This window comes from Pleuronectes platessa, chromosome 2 (genome assembly GCF_947347685.1).
Source record: "Pleuronectes platessa chromosome 2, fPlePla1.1, whole genome shotgun sequence".
Lineage (NCBI taxonomy): Eukaryota > Metazoa > Chordata > Actinopteri > Pleuronectiformes > Pleuronectidae > Pleuronectes > Pleuronectes platessa.
This window is the reverse complement of record NC_070627.1, coordinates 20,889,078-20,905,580: the sequence shown is the minus strand read 5'-3', so window position 1 is coordinate 20,905,580 and position 16,503 is coordinate 20,889,078. Positions and strand designations below refer to the sequence as shown.

The 16,503-nt window shown below is 39.8% G+C and overlaps 3 protein-coding genes across 3 annotated transcripts; 1 reads left to right on the top strand and 2 right to left on the bottom strand.

The window, feature by feature from the left end:
• The first annotated feature begins 958 nt into the window (after window positions 1–958).
• On the top strand, window positions 959–3,462 carry thoc7 (THO complex 7). Its single transcript, XM_053412113.1, has 8 exons — window positions 959–1,068; window positions 1,312–1,432; window positions 1,567–1,688; window positions 2,167–2,253; window positions 2,723–2,780; window positions 2,897–2,963; window positions 3,069–3,138; window positions 3,286–3,462. The coding sequence occupies exons 1-8, from the start codon at window positions 1,050–1,052 to the stop codon at window positions 3,345–3,347; spliced, it is 606 nt and encodes a 201-aa protein (XP_053268088.1). The 5' UTR covers window positions 959–1,049; the 3' UTR covers window positions 3,348–3,462.
• Window positions 3,463–3,783: 321 nt separating this feature from the next.
• LOC128425461 (interferon-induced GTP-binding protein Mx) lies at window positions 3,784–9,632 on the bottom strand. Its single transcript, XM_053412058.1, has 12 exons — window positions 9,293–9,632; window positions 8,158–8,295; window positions 7,865–8,019; window positions 6,647–6,785; window positions 6,357–6,555; window positions 6,179–6,257; window positions 5,961–6,083; window positions 5,708–5,849; window positions 5,474–5,632; window positions 5,299–5,375; window positions 4,970–5,212; window positions 3,784–4,844 (listed from the first exon to the last, which is right to left on the bottom strand). The coding sequence occupies exons 1-12, from the start codon at window positions 9,477–9,479 to the stop codon at window positions 4,620–4,622; spliced, it is 1,866 nt and encodes a 621-aa protein (XP_053268033.1). The 5' UTR covers window positions 9,480–9,632; the 3' UTR covers window positions 3,784–4,619.
• A 981-nt stretch (window positions 9,633–10,613) lies between these two features.
• On the bottom strand, window positions 10,614–13,427 carry LOC128425516 (transcription factor 7-like 1-A). The gene is made up of 5 exons (XM_053412138.1): window positions 13,317–13,427; window positions 13,142–13,219; window positions 12,833–12,980; window positions 12,506–12,613; window positions 10,614–12,398 (listed from the first exon to the last, which is right to left on the bottom strand). Exons 1-5 carry the CDS (start codon window positions 13,379–13,381, stop codon window positions 12,348–12,350), a joined length of 450 nt encoding a protein of 149 aa, XP_053268113.1. The 5' UTR covers window positions 13,382–13,427; the 3' UTR covers window positions 10,614–12,347.
• Window positions 13,428–16,503: the final 3,076 nt, after the last annotated feature.

Below are 16,503 nucleotides of genomic sequence, written 5' to 3'. Positions count from 1 at the left end.
AATGATGAAGTTGAGAGATAATATGTATATGTAAAATAAAGACATAATATATATCATACAGATAATATAAAGATATAATATATAATATAAGTAATATAAGGAGATGAACTATAATATAGGTAAGTTAATAGATATTGCTATTATATAGATATGAACTATAGATGTGATTTTTCAAAAAAAGAATAATTCTGGTTATTTTTTCTTCAGGGGAGCTTTCAACAGACCTGAGGTCCTTCTCTGTGTTTTGTTTTATTTTATTTTGAGAACAACGCAGACTAATAGATATCCGCCTATAAAGTGTATGTAAATTATTAAATGTAAGCAATAACAACTTGTAACATTTAAGTTGAATAAATTATTATTTGTTATTATGATTTATTACATATGCAAATTAAATAGTTTATTATGTTGTCATGGCATACTTTTTCTTTCTTTTTACTGTTGAAGTTTCCGCGAAAAATGTTGTTGCTGTAGTTTCATTATTCACTTAAGTGAAATGAAAGCTACTGACTTGGTTTTGGCTGAAATCCATCAAAGAAAACCTTAAACAATATAATATAATAAGGCACCATATGATGGCTTCAGCTTAAAATAATCTTAAAATGCTTTGCAAAGTCACCACAGTGACTACAAATTATAATAGCTAATAATGATTTCAACCATTTAAAAAATGTATATATTGCTTCATTGTAAAATATACAAAATTATCCTTGTGTATATTTATGGTTCCCATTCTTTTCTTTATACCGTCATTCATTCAGTTTTGTTAGAATAAACTAGGTATTAATAGGTAGAACCGATTACTACCCTAGATAAACTGTAAATAATTTCCTTCGAAAAGTTGCGAATAAGTTATCTGATTGAAAGGACTATTTTTTTATTGTAAATTGAGACATTTTGATCCATACTCCATATCAGCAGGTGGCGGTAATGACCCAACTTGGATGCCAACTGCCAATAAACACCAAAGAAAAAACCGACCAATCACCGCCGCAGTGTGCTTTGTTCACTTCCGGCTATTCAATCAAGTTTATCAAGCTGCTGTAGACATGGGCGCAGTTACAGATGGTAAGTTACTGTTTTATTTGTGGATTTCAGCTTTGCTAAAAGCCACCAGTAGAAACGTGTACATTTTCAAAGTAAGATCATGCATAACCAAACTCACCCTATACCCATACGTGTTAGCATGCTTTAAAAACAGCTAATAGAACAGTAGCCACGTTAGCTAGCTAACAGTTAGCCGGTGGCTTTCTAGTATAGCTGCTGTTTATGGAAGGTTGCCTGACCCCCTCTCTCTCGGCCCTATCCCAGATGAAGTTATTCGGAAACGTCTTCTCATCGACGGGGACGGAGCTGGTGATGATCGTCGAATCAATGTGCTGCTAAAGAGTTTCACCAAATGGTGCAACTCGCCTGGGACCCCGGAGGAAGGGTAAATGAGCTCCGAGGAAGACGACTGGACCCCAGGCGTAGACTTTGTCGCCTAGTATTTTGATATTCATGTTTAAAACTGTGCTGAACAGCTGCTTTGCTCCGAGGCTCACAGCATCTTATTATTCTGTGTAGCTTCACGCAGAGGATGCAGAGCACACTGGCCCAGTGCGAGTTCTCCATGGGGAAGACGTTGATGGTGTATGATATGAATCTTCGGGAAATGGAGAACTATGAGAAAATCTACACTAACATAGGTATGAACTGTTATGACACTTATCAGGAATATTTATAACCTTGAACCATTATTGAAGTTTAAAAATAAGTATCACCTAAATATAAATGTAATCCGGCATGACATTCAATAATCCTTACCTTGCATGCCCCGGGACCCCAATTTGAGTCTGCCACTGATCCACAATACCCCATCTCTGGACACTTTTAAAAACTCTTCAAAGTCCACCTGTTCACATAAGCCTTAATGCGCGAGTTTCACTATCCCCAAGCTAGTGTTTCTACTGTTATTTTCTGTCCTTGATTTGTTTTATGTTTAACTAACTCTGCAGTGGCTTTGGGTACCTTGAGTTATTATTGTCATTGTACAATACAAATCCTCTTGATTTTAATACTATCTGTTTAGTAATTAGAAAAATGTAGCCGCAAAATAACGTAAATGTTTGTGTTTCAAATGCATCCCACAATGACCTCATAACAAGCTCTTTGTTCTCCCTGCAGAACAAAACATCACATCGGCACATGAGAAGATAGCAGAATGCAAAAAGGAAATACAGAGGGCAAAGAGGATACGAAAAAATCGCCAAGGTAAGAACATTTTCAGGACTCTAGACTTTAACAAAAATTTGTGCATTTGCTATTGCCTAAACTGCTTTTGCTCCTTATATACAGTTATGTATAGCCATTGTAAGACCCAACCACATGGAGGTGAAATCACTACTATTAAACTTTGATATAAAAAAAAAAAGGTAGTAAAAATTTGTCAACATCTTTTTTTTGTAAGTTAAAAAACATAGCTTTACACTCGGATGTAGACATAAATATCTGTCAGTGATGGACTAGCAACCAGGTTCAAAGTTATTCGCAGTGATGATGAAAAATAAGTTTGTGGTATTTCAAAGTGGAAATGGAGAGATTGTATTGAGGCCATTTAACAAAGGTTAAAATTGCAACGCAACTTTGATTATTTATTTTTTTAGCACAGAAGTGGTGGCAACGAGGATCGTTAAATTTTAGCAAAAATGTTTCATGTCCTTTATTTCTTCTTCTTCTTCAGAGTATGATGCTTTAGCCAAAGTTATCCAGCAGCACCCAGACCGACACGAGACATTAAAGTAAGTCGGCCTATGTCTTGATTCATTCAAATATTGTTTCATTTGTGTCATACATCCACTTGTAGTATGTGGTGATAATAATAATGCATACCTCCCTTTGCTTTGAACACCTACAGACAGTTGGAGGCACTTGACAAAGAACTCCAGCAACTGTCTCAAATCAAGGAGAATGTGGATGATAAGGTAAAAACAAATACAATTATGCTCTCTTCTTTTCCACCTCCCACTGCCTTCAATCAACAGTATTATTTTACTTCAATTGTTTTAAACCTTTTTTGTCTCACTCAGTTGGAGTTAAGGAAGAAGCAGTTCCATGTGCTTCTGAGTACCATACAGGAACTACAGCAGACTCTTGAGAGTGAGTACACAAGGGCATGCGTTGGTACCATGTTTGTGTTGTCTTTATGTTCTCTATTCTCAGTAGCTGTTGTGCTGTACAACAAACCCAGACATGTTTAATCTGTTAAGGTCACTAGGCCCTGCTAATCTTCTTTATCTTTCCTAGATGATGAAAAATCAGACAATGACGACAACAGCCAGGAGAGCCCAGTAGAGAATGGTGAATGAACGTTTCGAGCTCCTGAGTAGAATGAATGCAGCGGATCACTTTTAAATGATTTTGTATTGTTCCCTGAATCTTTTTGTATGTATTGTTCAATAAAGTTGGCTTGTCTACGTTTTATTTAAGTTTAGTTATTTATTAATATATGCTGCATATTTAGATGTCGGCACATAGAACTGAAATTGTTTGTCTCCCTTTGTTTAGAATGATTTACCAAGGTTTCCAGACCAACAAGAATTTCATGTACGCAAGACATCCAGCAAATTGGACTGATGTCAATAACAAATACAAGCAATGATAAAAAGCTATTAAAAGGTAATTGGTAAAATCCAGTATTGGTTAATAGTTACCAAGTAGGATGTCATTATTGAATCAACTTTCTACTAATATCATCTCCTTTAGATGGGATTTCTATGTTCTATGTGAAACCACCAGATATAGTCAAAGTACATGTTTTTTAATTGAGTAAAGTAAGTTTCAAGTCCAAAGTTAACCACATCCATCAAGAAGACAGTAACAGGCATTTATTTTACAGTAACACAAACTAAAAGTGTTTCACCGGATTGTAGTTAAGTTAAAACAGATTCATTTCTTCTGTGACAACAATTCAGTTAAGCATGAATTGATCAGTGTTTAAGAAGCAGAGGCAGCTCTAAGAAGCATTTTGATGCTAGTAAAAATGTATTAAAAGACTGGAATGTGTCGCTCGTAGTGATAAACAGAGTTATCACTTGGATCCGCACCTCCCCTCAGGTTTGGGTAATTAGTAATAAGTCACAGCTAAAGAGACCAATGTTTCTCTTTAAAAAAAATGAATACTCAACTTACATTGAGAACTGAAACATAATTCTGAAAAAATTTAGTATTTCTACTTTTGGGTGTCTAAATAAGCTGCATACACAATAACAAAATATATTTTTTGACAATACATAACTATAGGAAAAATACCAATATCTAACAGATTGTTTGAGTACTATTACCTTTAAAAGCAAGTTGTGAAATATTTTCTTTAAACAAACACAGTAACAAATATGAATATGTTGCTTTTGGATATGTTCCAAGAATATATGTAAATTAAGCATCATTCAAATCCTGTTTCATAAAGAAAATGCATCTTTTTCTGGTAATTTAATGACCTTTCCTTGTGTATGAATATAGTGCACATTACAGGACATTAAACACAACCTGTCAATTCTACACTTCTCCGGCAACTAATTTGCAGTATTTCTCAAATGAATGTTGCAAAGTAGAGTAATACAGGCTTTAACCTGCATGCTTTAAAAATTCACCAGGTACGCTCGGGCTTTCATGAGGCGTTTCTGGCGACTCTGCAAAGCATCTCTCTTGGAGCCAATGTCGTGGTCCTCCTTCAGCAAGAGCTCCCAATTCTCCTTATCCTGAAGCATCTGCAGCATCTCACTCTGCAGCTGGACGGCAGACTGCTGCAACATCTGGTAGCGAATAACCAGTGGTATCTGGTCAGCGAGACGCTGGCTGGCAATCTGAAATATAATAGACATATATGAGAAAAGTTTGACGGACAAAAACTGTTGGGAAAAAACAGAACTCTATCTAAACCTGACTCATCGTATTTGTTCATGAACATTAACCCTCAATGAAAACTTACTCTGTAATATGATCTAAGGTGTAAAAGCAACTCCTGAAGTGTTGCATGATTATCCATGTGCAACCTAGGAGCAATCTTTTTAGAACGTTTTTCTTCTTCCTCGTTCTCCTCTCTCTTTCTGTCACTCAAACTGCTGCTGTAGGTTCTGTCCTGGGAGTAAACCAACATTTCCATCTTGAACTGGGTTCTCAGCATGGACTCTGCAATGGACTCTTTTTCTTGCTTTATGGTTTCAATCCTTGCCTGGAAAATTAGATTTTTAACATGCAGCATGTTACTGACGATAAAGATCAAATTATAAGAATGTCAATATGGAAGTTATAAAACACCTTGGCTGATTTTATGAGGTTAGGAAATCCAGTGAAGCTAATGCTGGCCAGCTGCAAGAACATCCTCCTAACAGCATCTGGAGGAAATGGAAATGCAGCAGCCTGATTTCCACTGAGGCAAACAGAATGCAGAAAAACACAATAAATTTGTCTTACAGTGTATTCAATCATTTACCTCCAATATTCTTGAGTTTCTTAACAGCTGGTTCTTCCAGCTGTTTCATCTGCTCACTGACCATGACCTCAAACGTCTTGTAGTTGATGAAGCCAGGCAGTTCTCTTCCACGGTACCTCTCTTCATAGGCCTCAACCTTTTTCTCGATCTTAATGTTAACTATGACACATGAACAGATATTTATTTCTGACCCCTGCTGATGGGCTATTCACCAGACAGAAATAAAACACTCACAGTTGTATCCCGTGTTGTCCAGGTGGATGCTCCACTTCCCGAACTCTCTTCTGAGCATAGAAAAGACATTGAGATGGTCTCCACATCTGAGTTCCTCTCCTGCAGCCAGACTGATGGCATCCTGAGTGAACGCTGTTACTTTCTAAAATCCACGTAAGACAGCAGAATCAGCTGTTAACAAGTTGTTCAGAAATAGTGGCTGTAAGTATTTGTGTTGCCTGGTAAATATTATGAAGCATGAGGAAGCTCGCACATCAATCAGGAATGCGATTCTCTCAGCTGGGTCGGATGGGGGTCCACTGCCGTATCTCTCCAGCTCTACCTGCGTTTGTGCCAGTTTCTCCTCGATCTGTTCTTCCAGTCGAGGGAGAGATCTCTGAAAATAACAAAGCAGGGGTCGAGGGATTGTTACCAAATTTGACAAATCATAATTTATACTATAATTGTAACAAAACAATAATAAAGATTCACCTCAATGTGTTTCACCAGCTGAATTGTGAGTTCCTCAGCCAGTTTAGGAACTGTGGCCTTGCCTTCATCGTACAGGGTGCTGCAGCAGGAATTAACAGAGACTGAGTACATAGTACAGAACCTGTAAAAACTTTACCATATACATATTTTGTAGTATTACACCAAAAAACAAACTTACTGGAAATGTGCATGTTCTGTAAAGAAGGTTTTCTCTCTTTCTAATGCTTCCGTCAGAGACACTTTGTCTGTGATCTCCTGCTGACCCCTGCACCTGACGATCATGTAGCCCTTCTTCAGGTGGATGACCTCATTATGAACAATGTCAATCACAGACTCCTCTGATCCTTTGTCAACCTGATCAGGCTTGGTCAAAATACCTGAAAGAGACAGAGTGAAATAAATGAGAGCTGAGTAACTTGCCCTGGAGTTGGACCAACGTTTAAAAAAAAAAAAAAAAATTGTATTTACCCAAAGTTCTCTCTCCATCAGGATCCACCTCCTGGGCCATCTTCAAGGCCTCTGTGGTTGCAATGTCCACGATACATGGAACAACCACCAGGCTGATGGTTTCTTGTTTTGTGATGAACTTGCGGATCAGGCTCTTTATCTGAAAGTATTGATTCATGTTGTTTTTCAACAAACAACGTTGTTGTGCTTGAGAATGTTTTTATCACATAATGAATGAATATTACAGAACTACATCCACACTTATATGTTTTTGTTTGAAAACGACTCTACCCTGCTAGGAGCAAGCCTGGCATTCACTCGGTTCTCGGAGTAACTTCAGCACCACAAACATTTACTAAGTTACAAAGTCTGTTGTTTTTATCCAGATTGAGTTTTGATTGAGTCAATGGAGATTGACCGTGTGTGAGAGCGAGGAGGAGATTAAGGGGGTTATTCATTTAACTCATTATTAAAATATTGATCATTATGTGATGATCAGTGTTGATATTGTGGCGATAAAACAAATTAACTTTAAAACTGTAGCAAGTCAGAGACATCAGCTGAGAGAGAGAGAGAGAGAGAGAGAGAGAGAGAGAGAGAGAGAGAGAGTGAGACACACACACACATACTTTTCCCTCAGGTTCTGGTATCATAAATAAGCTTTGCACCTCTTTTATATAATATATAATCAACCGCTCATAGCAAGGAATCTGACCCGGGTCAAATGTGATTACTAGAGGTTTCAACAGTAGAATTAAGACGGAGGAGGCGGAGCGAGATAAATCTCTGTCTGACTATTCTCTTCTTGCGACAATGATTCACTGATGGAAAAAAACATCAATAATCTGAATGTCTTTTATATATCATCTAGGGCAGCAAGGCTCCATTTGATTGGCCAAATATATTGACATGCAGAGCGTGAATGCATGGCGCATGAAACACCATTTATCGCATTTTGCCGTCTTTTGAGATACGTCTATTGCACGGGTTGATATTGCAGTGACAATAGATTTTCGATATATACTGCAGCCCTGGTACAGAGATTGTTTTAGTTTAAAAATACCATTTACTTAGAATGGATCTAGCCTTAAACTCTATGGGAAGTAATTTCTAAGATGTAGTATGGGGCCAAAGGTTTTAGCCTGGTTCAGCTGGATAATTCAGAGACAACACTCAGGACTAATCAAGAGTTTGTCCCTGTGAGACGTGTTGACAGAGGGTTTTTTGAACCGGGTATACCTGGTGTTCAATGTTCTCTGGTTGTCCCAATACAGCCACCCTGGTGATTCCAGGCAGGTCAATGAGCGTCAGGTCTGGAACATCAGGAGAGGCGATCTCCAGGCTGATCAGGTCATCACTGATGCCCACACCGACCCCAGCCATTTTATCCTGAGCTGGAAAGAAGGGATGTGATATGTGATTATAACTGAAAGGCTGGACAATGTGATGAAAGATGAAACCTTAGAAAAATACAATAGCTCCTTAAATTCTTTGCTGTTATTAGTAACATAAAAAAGTGTGGTTTACTGTACCTTCTCGAATCATTTTCTCCACATCTGCTGGGTCATCTATCTCTTCCTCGTAGTCCCTGTAGCTTATCTTTCCGTACCACACGTCTCCCGATCTCTTTCTCTTCATCTTCAGCTCAAGAGGACATCTTGTCACTATGCCTGAGTTATTAATGAGTGAATAACTCTTAGTAAACTACCATAGTAAATATAATAAAATAAAAGTTTCTGTTAAAGGGATAGTTTACCAAATTTTTTTCCATGACATTCAAATTCTACTCGAAACAGCATCATTTACACCATATTTTTAGCCTCTGATATCCTCCCGCTAGTAACTGCTACAGTAACTACAGCTCATTCTCGAGAACTGCAGCAATGATATCAGCACACATTTAAGTTCAAAACATGGTGTCAATGTGTGTGTAGGCATTGTATGTTTATTGCAGTTTTTTTCACCCTTTACTTCAATTGTATTGGAATTGGTTGCAACCCTCTTCACCCCTTAAACCCTTTAAGTGTTTCGTGGACACTTAACAACTCCGATTATTGTGGACCTAGATGATGTTGGTGGTTTGTTTCACTCCAGCCTGCTCTGCACGTGAGTCCATCCTTTGATTGTGCGCCGCCTCTTTCCTCATGACGCACTTTGCGGAAGGCGACGTATTTACGTAATCAATGACCTCAATTTCGTCGACGCCTCGCCCCAGGCTTTTATGTCTAGGTGTACAATTGTACAGGTACAATAATTACGTGCCCTTTCATGTAAAATTGGTTTATGTCCATTGTAAATCCACCAATAAACATGCCTAACCATTAACAACCATTGAATAAACTTGTTTTAATTGCAATCCGAACATTTCCTTATATACACTAAAACCAATAAAGTACACTAAACTGAATTAATACAAGCTTATGAAGTTGAATTTTCCCAGAAGCGCCCTGCCGCACAGAGAAGGAAACTGAACATCCAACAACTCTGCAGGTCCACGTTTCTCAGATAATGAGTGAATTATCATTTTTAAGTGAACTATCCCTCTAAGTTACCAAATCAAAATCTTCGATATGGTGTGTGCAGAGTTAAGTTATCCCTTCAAACAAATGCATTATTTTGTGACACATGAGCAAACAATTGCGTTGTTCTCCAGGGATTATACGGCACCTTTTCCTCTTGGCAGGGACACCCCTGACAGCGCCTCCAGGACTGAGCTCTTCCCCGAGCTCTGGTCTCCTATGACGGCGATGGCCGGCAGCGCCAGGTCCTTCTCTACACCCAGAGAGCGGAGCGAGTCGATGAGGTCGATGCAGGGACGCACCTTCTCCTCATACTGTTCGTTCAGACTGTTCATGGTCGGGACTCCTCGTCTGTGGCGAAGACAGAACTAAAGAAGGAATCAGAGACAGCAGCTGGTCGTGCGATGCTGAGAAAGAGAGAGGCTCTGCTGCTTCCGTCACATACAGTCTTTTATGTGTTGGCAGAGAGGCGGAATCACAGACTTGTAAAGTTAGGTTTCGTTTCCTTAACTTTCATAAGCCTGCAGCGGATGCAGTAGGTGCGTTCACATGGAATGAAATGATCACTCATGATAAATTTACTCTGCGTTAATCTGGTCTTTATAATATGGAAGCCCTTTCCCGCCACTATGATGAAGAAAATACAAATCCTTTATCTCATGATTTATGACTCAGTATCTCATAATTATAAGATAGTGACTGTGGGCGGGTTGCAGCAGAGCAGGGAAGCCGTTCATTAAAGGTCCGGTCGTCCTGTATGTGTCGGCGTCTGTTTCCTCCTCACCTCTGACCTGCGCTCACTTTACACTTCAACAATAAACACCAGCACTGATCACAAGTGATTGGAACACGTACAGGACTGGCGTTTACTTTGTGTTTGTTTGAGATCATGAGACACCTGTTTAAACACCGTGTGCACGCATTCCCCTGCTTCACACAACACGAGACGTAACGTGACGCGCACAGACAGGACATCAGGGTTAAAGTGACGGAACGATCCGGAGTCATGATCATCATCGATTCATAACTAAATACATGTGATTATCAGTTTGTGTGAAAAAGAACAGGGACGACACACACACACACACACACACACACACACACACACACACACACACACACACACAGAGAGAGAGAGAGAAGTGATGTCTTTTGTTAGGAGAGGCTTTGACCTTTTGACATAGGATAATTAAAAACATATACAGTTGGAAAACGTCATAGTATTTGTGGCAGTAGTCTAACTAGTAGTCCAACAATATCAGCTCCATGAAGAAAATATGGTAAAAAAGCATTATATCCTTAAGTAAATATAGCAGAAGAAGTTCATTCTTGTTTTGTGGAGGGAACTTAGACACAGGATTACTCAAAAACTACACAATGCCAGTACTTTGAGGAAAAAAAACATTTTAAGCAAATTCGAAGTTTAGTCAGAATATTGTTTTGATCCCTTTAGGCGTTTTTGTCATGACAGTACATAATGACACGTTCCAAACCTGATCTGGTTGGGTTTGACTGTATATATCATCACCCAATTATGTTTAACATTTTAGTCAACGTAATTCAACTCATTCCCACAAGGTTTACACTTGTGCACTACTTGTCTATTAGTAAAAAATAGTTTTGATTATCAAAGGAACTAAACTGTTACTTTAAAGATTATGTCATAATGTATTAGGAGAGAAAATTAAACTCTATTTAGGTCTCATTTCCTTGACTTTCATTTCTCTTCCTTTGTGTTGGAGCTACTTTCACTTTTCATGAGACAGATGCCCAGAGCTTGAGGCCAAGCCTGCAGCATGCCCGTCTATTTGATATCATGTAAAATAACGACCACTGCACTGTCATTGTTATTTTGAACAAATAGTCCACTGACTATTGGCAAACACAAAATACTACCAGCAAGACAACATTAATAAAGCGTTAACTAATGAATGTATTTGTGCTGCAACCAGCCTCACAAATGGATCATGAACATGTAGGTGGATCCTACTTTTTGAAATTGTAATGTTTTGTAAGTGGAGAACAAGATCCTCTGTTAACTATCAACTAGAGTGAAAATAAAAAAGGGTATGATAAATATTTAATTTACAAATATATATACAGTTTATTTATATGTACATAAACTGTGTATATATATATATATATATATACAACATAGCCCTAGTTTAACTTTTGATTTAAAATAGTTTTACCTTCTGTTTTATATAGATCGGCGACTGGGCACACGGCTCCGCGTTGCACGCGTTTCGTGCACTGCTGTTGTGTTGTGACACCGATGTAGTTTGAGGGAAACTGAACCATGAACACTGAAGTTACAGCAAATTCGTGTGTCAAGACAAGTTGATGAACTTTAACACCAGGCCACTAATATGGTGTTTGACAAATACTCACAGTAATGTTATGCCTTCATTATCAATGTCTTGACACCATTTTGACACAGCTTGAAATGAATGACTAATGACATTTGCTGTTGCCATCAGGGGGCGCTAAAATCTTAAGTCATGATTTCTGTGTAGATGTCATAAGGCCGGGACTCTTGTCTTACATGTCTAGTTTGGATTCAATTGGACTATGTATGTCCGAGATACAGAACCTTGTGTCTTGATGGCGTGTAATAAAACTTTGACGCTACACCACGGTCACACCGTGTGACAAAAAATTCCAGGTAGTTTTTATCTCCATCTTACCATCTTGTTGAGATGTCATTCATCTCAATATGAAGTTGATCTGATAAAAGCCCTGGGAAAAGTTTGACAAAGTAAAAATGTGGAAAATGTGGAAAATGGCCACTAAATCCAAAATGGCAGGCTTCCTGTTGTGTTTTTCACAATGCACTACTTGACTTTTTTGTGTGTCTGGTCATGTCTTTTTGTGAAGATCTGTGAATGCTAACTGAGGGGCTTTTCATTAGATGGCGCTGTGGAGCCATTGTGCCATGCTCATTTTCAAAATCAAATACTTTGTAGGGTTTTGAATTTCCTGCAAACTTTGAGGAGAATTTAATCATGTCTGGGCCCTGAAAAAGACCCAAAAGGCAAATACAAGTCCTTCAAAATACAATAGGGCCTCCCACGGAGGTGCTCGGGCCCTAATGAAGCAAAGAAAGGAATCTGGAGAGGAGCACAGGTGACAACGTGCAGTGACGGGAGGAGGGCTCTAAGTCCCCTGTTGAAGTGTCCCATGGACGAATACAGTCATTTAGTCTAGTTGGGAACATTCCTCTTCCCCTGCTTCCCCCGCTTCCTGTTTTTCCCCTAGACGGAAACACAAACAGACTTTTCAACTGATCAGCTGATAAAACTTGTTGCATCATTTAGAGTAATGAAGTGAACATGTACGCGTTGTATGTGAGCATACATACGTAGTTTTCACTGCTTGACCACTCAGGGTGCAGCTGACTATGGAGCGTCCTCTCCATCTCAGCTAGGTTGTAGTATTTGGCCTGCTGGTCTTGTGACAGGGCCTTCCACTGTTGACACACAACACACATGTAACTACATAACAACTTATTAACAGCCACACACAGATCCCACAGGGAATTTGCGACTCACAATACTGGTAAACCTGTGTTAAAAATTCAGAAGAGCAAAAATTGTCAAGATGTGAAGAATCGAAGCTGAAGGAAAGTTTTTAAATGTTGTCACAGACGCTTCTTGATGAACGATGGCTGAAAACATTTAAATCTTACTCTCTGTCCAAGGATGGTGTTCACAGAGGCAGAGTCACCGTGTTGTAGCTCGGCCGCAACAACGGGACTCTGCTCCTTCCTGAAGATCATGAACGCGTTGGATGGCTTCTTGATATATGGCTGACTGTAGTCATGTTCATGCATCCTCCTTAAGTGGGAAAACAGAACAAGAGTATGAACTGCCACTCTGTAAAGCTGTGAGGTAAGAAAAGTACAATGAAGTGAGCTGGGTCATGAGCCTTGCTTTGTTTTGGTCTTCCAGTTGAAAGATCTCTGCCACAGAGGATGAACCCTGTCAGACGGACTTACTGTGAAATGTTCGGAGGAGGATCAGCAGCAGTATCAGGAGCAGTATTGGCTTGAGTCCCATTAACAGCCTCGGTATTCCTACATAAACACAATCAGACAGATACATTAGATCAGCGGTCCCCAACCTTTTTTTGCACTACGGACCGGATGTATGTCAGACAATATATCCACGGACCGGCCTTTAAGGTGTGGGTACGGAGCCTCATTATGTAGGCCCTCTGGTGAGGCCTCTGGTGACATCGGTAGATATATTTTTTAATTTTTTTAAATACCGTGTTGGTTTGTGTTTAGCGAAAAAGTCAAGTGACCGAGAAAAGCGTCTTGACATGCATAAAGCATGAGTCATAATGGAGAGGATCCGGTCATTTTCAAACTAAAACACTGTTCAGGATCAGATAATAAATAAAACAGAAAAAATGTAAGTTGTTTATTCTTTCTGTGCGGCCCGGTACCAAATTACCCACGGCCCAGGGGTTGGGGAACACTGCATTAGATGACCAAACAAGTGTGGTTAAACATGCAAACAGAAGCTCACAGTTGTGTGTTAATGTGAATTCATGTGTGCGATACATACACCAATCCAACAGCTTTATTGTTGAGATGCAGACATGACGGTACAGCAGGAGCCTTAAATGGTTGCCCCAAGCTGACAGGAGCTGCTACCTCCCTAGGAACTCTACATCTCTGAGGCCGAAGGGTCCGGGCAGGGACAGAAGTTAAAGGTGCAGTTGGAGGGTTTGGTATCTCTGGAAACGTTTCCCCCAACATCTCCAGGGCCACACCCATCTCCTCAAGTGAAGTGGGAGGGTTGGGAGAGTTTTCAAACAATTCCTTCATCATCCTGAAGGCTGTGTCCATAACTTCCTGCCACGCCCCATCTGACATCATACTTCGGAGGTCTGCCTCAAGGTCCATCTTCGGTTGCCCTGTCTGACACTGAGTTACTACGCTCCTGTGACAAAATGACTCATATTCCTTTCCTGTGTTATTTAATTCATGGCTGGATGTTCCTATGCTATGATCTCCTCTAGTTTAGATTCCTCATCAATGTCATCAAAGGAGCCTTCCTCTCTCAAACAAGCCCCCCCTCTCTCTCTCTCTCTCTCTCTCTCTCTCTCTCTCTCTCTCTCTCTCTCTCTCTCTCTCTCTCTCTCTCTCTCTCTATCTCTGTCTCTCTCTTTCAAATTTACTTTAATATTTAGAGTCATCTTTTTTCAATATAAGCTATTTTTATATACATTACATAGTCTTTTAACCTAGTAAATAGACAGTTTTAACTGATTGGTCCATTACTCTCAAAGGATGATAGGATTGTTTTGTAAAATGTCCCTTTCTTAAATATTCTCCTCTTTTCGGCCACCCAAACATAAAATTATAAGAAAAGTACCATACCAAAACTTACACTTACTTTTGAAAGAAGCTTATCCAAGGGTTAGGGTTAGACTGCACAACTTAGCTGTATTTCCATAAGAAACCCCATCTCCAGCATAGAGAAGCTGAGTGTATGTGGTGTGGACTCTGTGGAGGAGAGTCATGGTGTTAGAGACGCTTTAGAAGGACAGAACCCCTGCACCGTGATCCATGTACACTCCTTCTCTGGAGGACAGAGGACCTGACACTCGAGTCTTGATGCTGTTGTACAAAAGTAATATCTGTTTCCAACACAATGTACAACCCCAACCCAGTCTCATCAGAAAACGTCCAGTCAGACTTTCTCTACTCAGGGCCTGATCCCAATAAGTGAATCTGTATGGGTTATAAGAATGAGTCGGTTCTTCTCTCATTAATGCTACACTTCTGTTTCCCTCAGATAATAAGATGTGTTTGTTTGCTGTGTTTGGATCCAGTGTGATTCCCTGTGGATATTGTAAGAAGTCAGGTCTGGTCTTGGGCTCTTTCTGTGGCAGTAAAACATCCACTTGTGACACAATCTGTAAAATCTTTGCCTCTGTCTCAGTCATAATGTCCTGTAGTCGACCTCTGACCTGTGACGTCCACAGAGTACCTCAGAACACGGATCCTGATGCTGGATGAATGCATAGATTCACTGAGTGGTGACACTGAGGGATATTGGGTAGAAACCGGTTGTGATCCTGTGTGTGTGAGGGCTGCTTCAGTTCATCGTCTTTCCTCTTCAGCTCAGTGATCTCCTGCTCCAGTCTCCAACGAAGCTCTTTGACTCGACTCAATCCCGTTTCCTGCTGGGATCTGATCTGCAGCTTCACATCAGAGCTTCTTTTCTCCACCAGACGGTTCAGTTCAGTGAAGATCTTCTCACTGTCCTCCACTGCTTTATCAGCAGTGCAATTGACGGCCTCATCCTCCTGCTGAAGCAGCTTCACATCTTTCTCTCTGTCCTGGAGTCTCTGCTCGTTTGTTTTTCTCCTCAGCCCAAGCTCTCTCTGCCTCTCAGTCCTGTCTATTGCAGCTTTATCCAATCCACAAAGCAGAGATAATAGATACACTGCTGATCAGTGTGGCAGAAGATCTGCATCACATTATGTGAAGAAAGCCGATGTTCCCCTTGAGCTTCTCCAAGGGCTCCACTAGCTTGTGCTTCTTAAATGGACGTGATGGAGAAATTAGCAAATGTAACCGGCTGGTTACAAGGAAATTCACTTTTTCTTCTTGTGTGCATCAGGTAAATAATTATCCATCACCGTTTTGTAAGCATCTCACCCCGGTGTTAAATAGATTGAAGTAGCTCCTCTCCCCACTTTCCGCTGCCGTTTCTGGTTCACGTATGTGGCGCGCTCTGCAATAGTACTTGTTGTTTTGACTTACCTCAACTTAATAATACGTAGTGTATTCTAATCTAGAAGGATTTTGAGAATTTTGCTGGTATTGAAATGTCAATTTTAATAGAAAAGGAATAATAAAGAATTGTCTTAAAAATGAACTTCTGACCAAATAAACATTGGTATATTTTACAATTTAAACACTCTGTATTCACTTGTGGACTGATCTGTGTATTTATGGGGAACCCTCTGATGAACAATTCCCACGACACGAGTTCCACATACAGGCACACAGACAGATTGTTGTGGAAATAGTAGGTGAATGTGGTGTCTCTGCTCCCAATGCAAGTGTCTACTGAAAAATGAAGCTGCACAGCACATCATGGGATATATGATCATTTGAATCATTTCTAAGTTTCTATCCACATTCAGTTCCCTCTCTTTTATTCTACATCCCATATCGAACTAAATTAAAGCACCTCACCTGAACCAGCTAAACTAATCCAACAAATCGGAGACAGCTACACTTTTCATTGACTTAAGGGACAGGAGACATGCAACTAGAAAGGAGTTCTTGGACACTGACAAGGTTCGTGTACATAAAGCGTTTCTTTAAAATACTGT

Coding starts and splice junctions, on each gene's coding strand:
- thoc7 (XM_053412113.1), top strand. Junction 1,433..1,566: donor CCTGGGACCCCGGAGGAAGG/GTAAATGAGCTC, acceptor TATTCTGTGTAG/CTTCACGCAGAGGATGCAGA. Junction 3,139..3,285: donor ACTACAGCAGACTCTTGAGA/GTGAGTACACAA, acceptor TATCTTTCCTAG/ATGATGAAAAATCAGACAAT.
- LOC128425461 (XM_053412058.1), bottom strand. CDS start 9,479: ATGAACAGTCTGAACGAACAGTATGAGGAGAAGGTGCGTCCCTGCATC. Junction 5,376..5,473: donor GAAACTCAAGAATATTGGAG/GTAAATGATTGA, acceptor CATTTCCTCCAG/ATGCTGTTAGGAGGATGTTC. Junction 5,213..5,298: donor ACCTCATAAAATCAGCCAAG/GTGTTTTATAAC, acceptor CTAATTTTCCAG/GCAAGGATTGAAACCATAAA.
- LOC128425516 (XM_053412138.1), bottom strand. CDS start 13,381: ATGTCACCAGAGGCCTCACCAGAGGGCCTACATAATGAGGCTCCGTAC. Junction 12,614..12,832: donor ACACCATCCTTGGACAGAGA/GTAAGATTTAAA, acceptor GTGTGTCAACAG/TGGAAGGCCCTGTCACAAGA. Junction 12,399..12,505: donor GGTCAAGCAGTGAAAACTAC/GTATGTATGCTC, acceptor GTTTCCGTCTAG/GGGAAAAACAGGAAGCGGGG.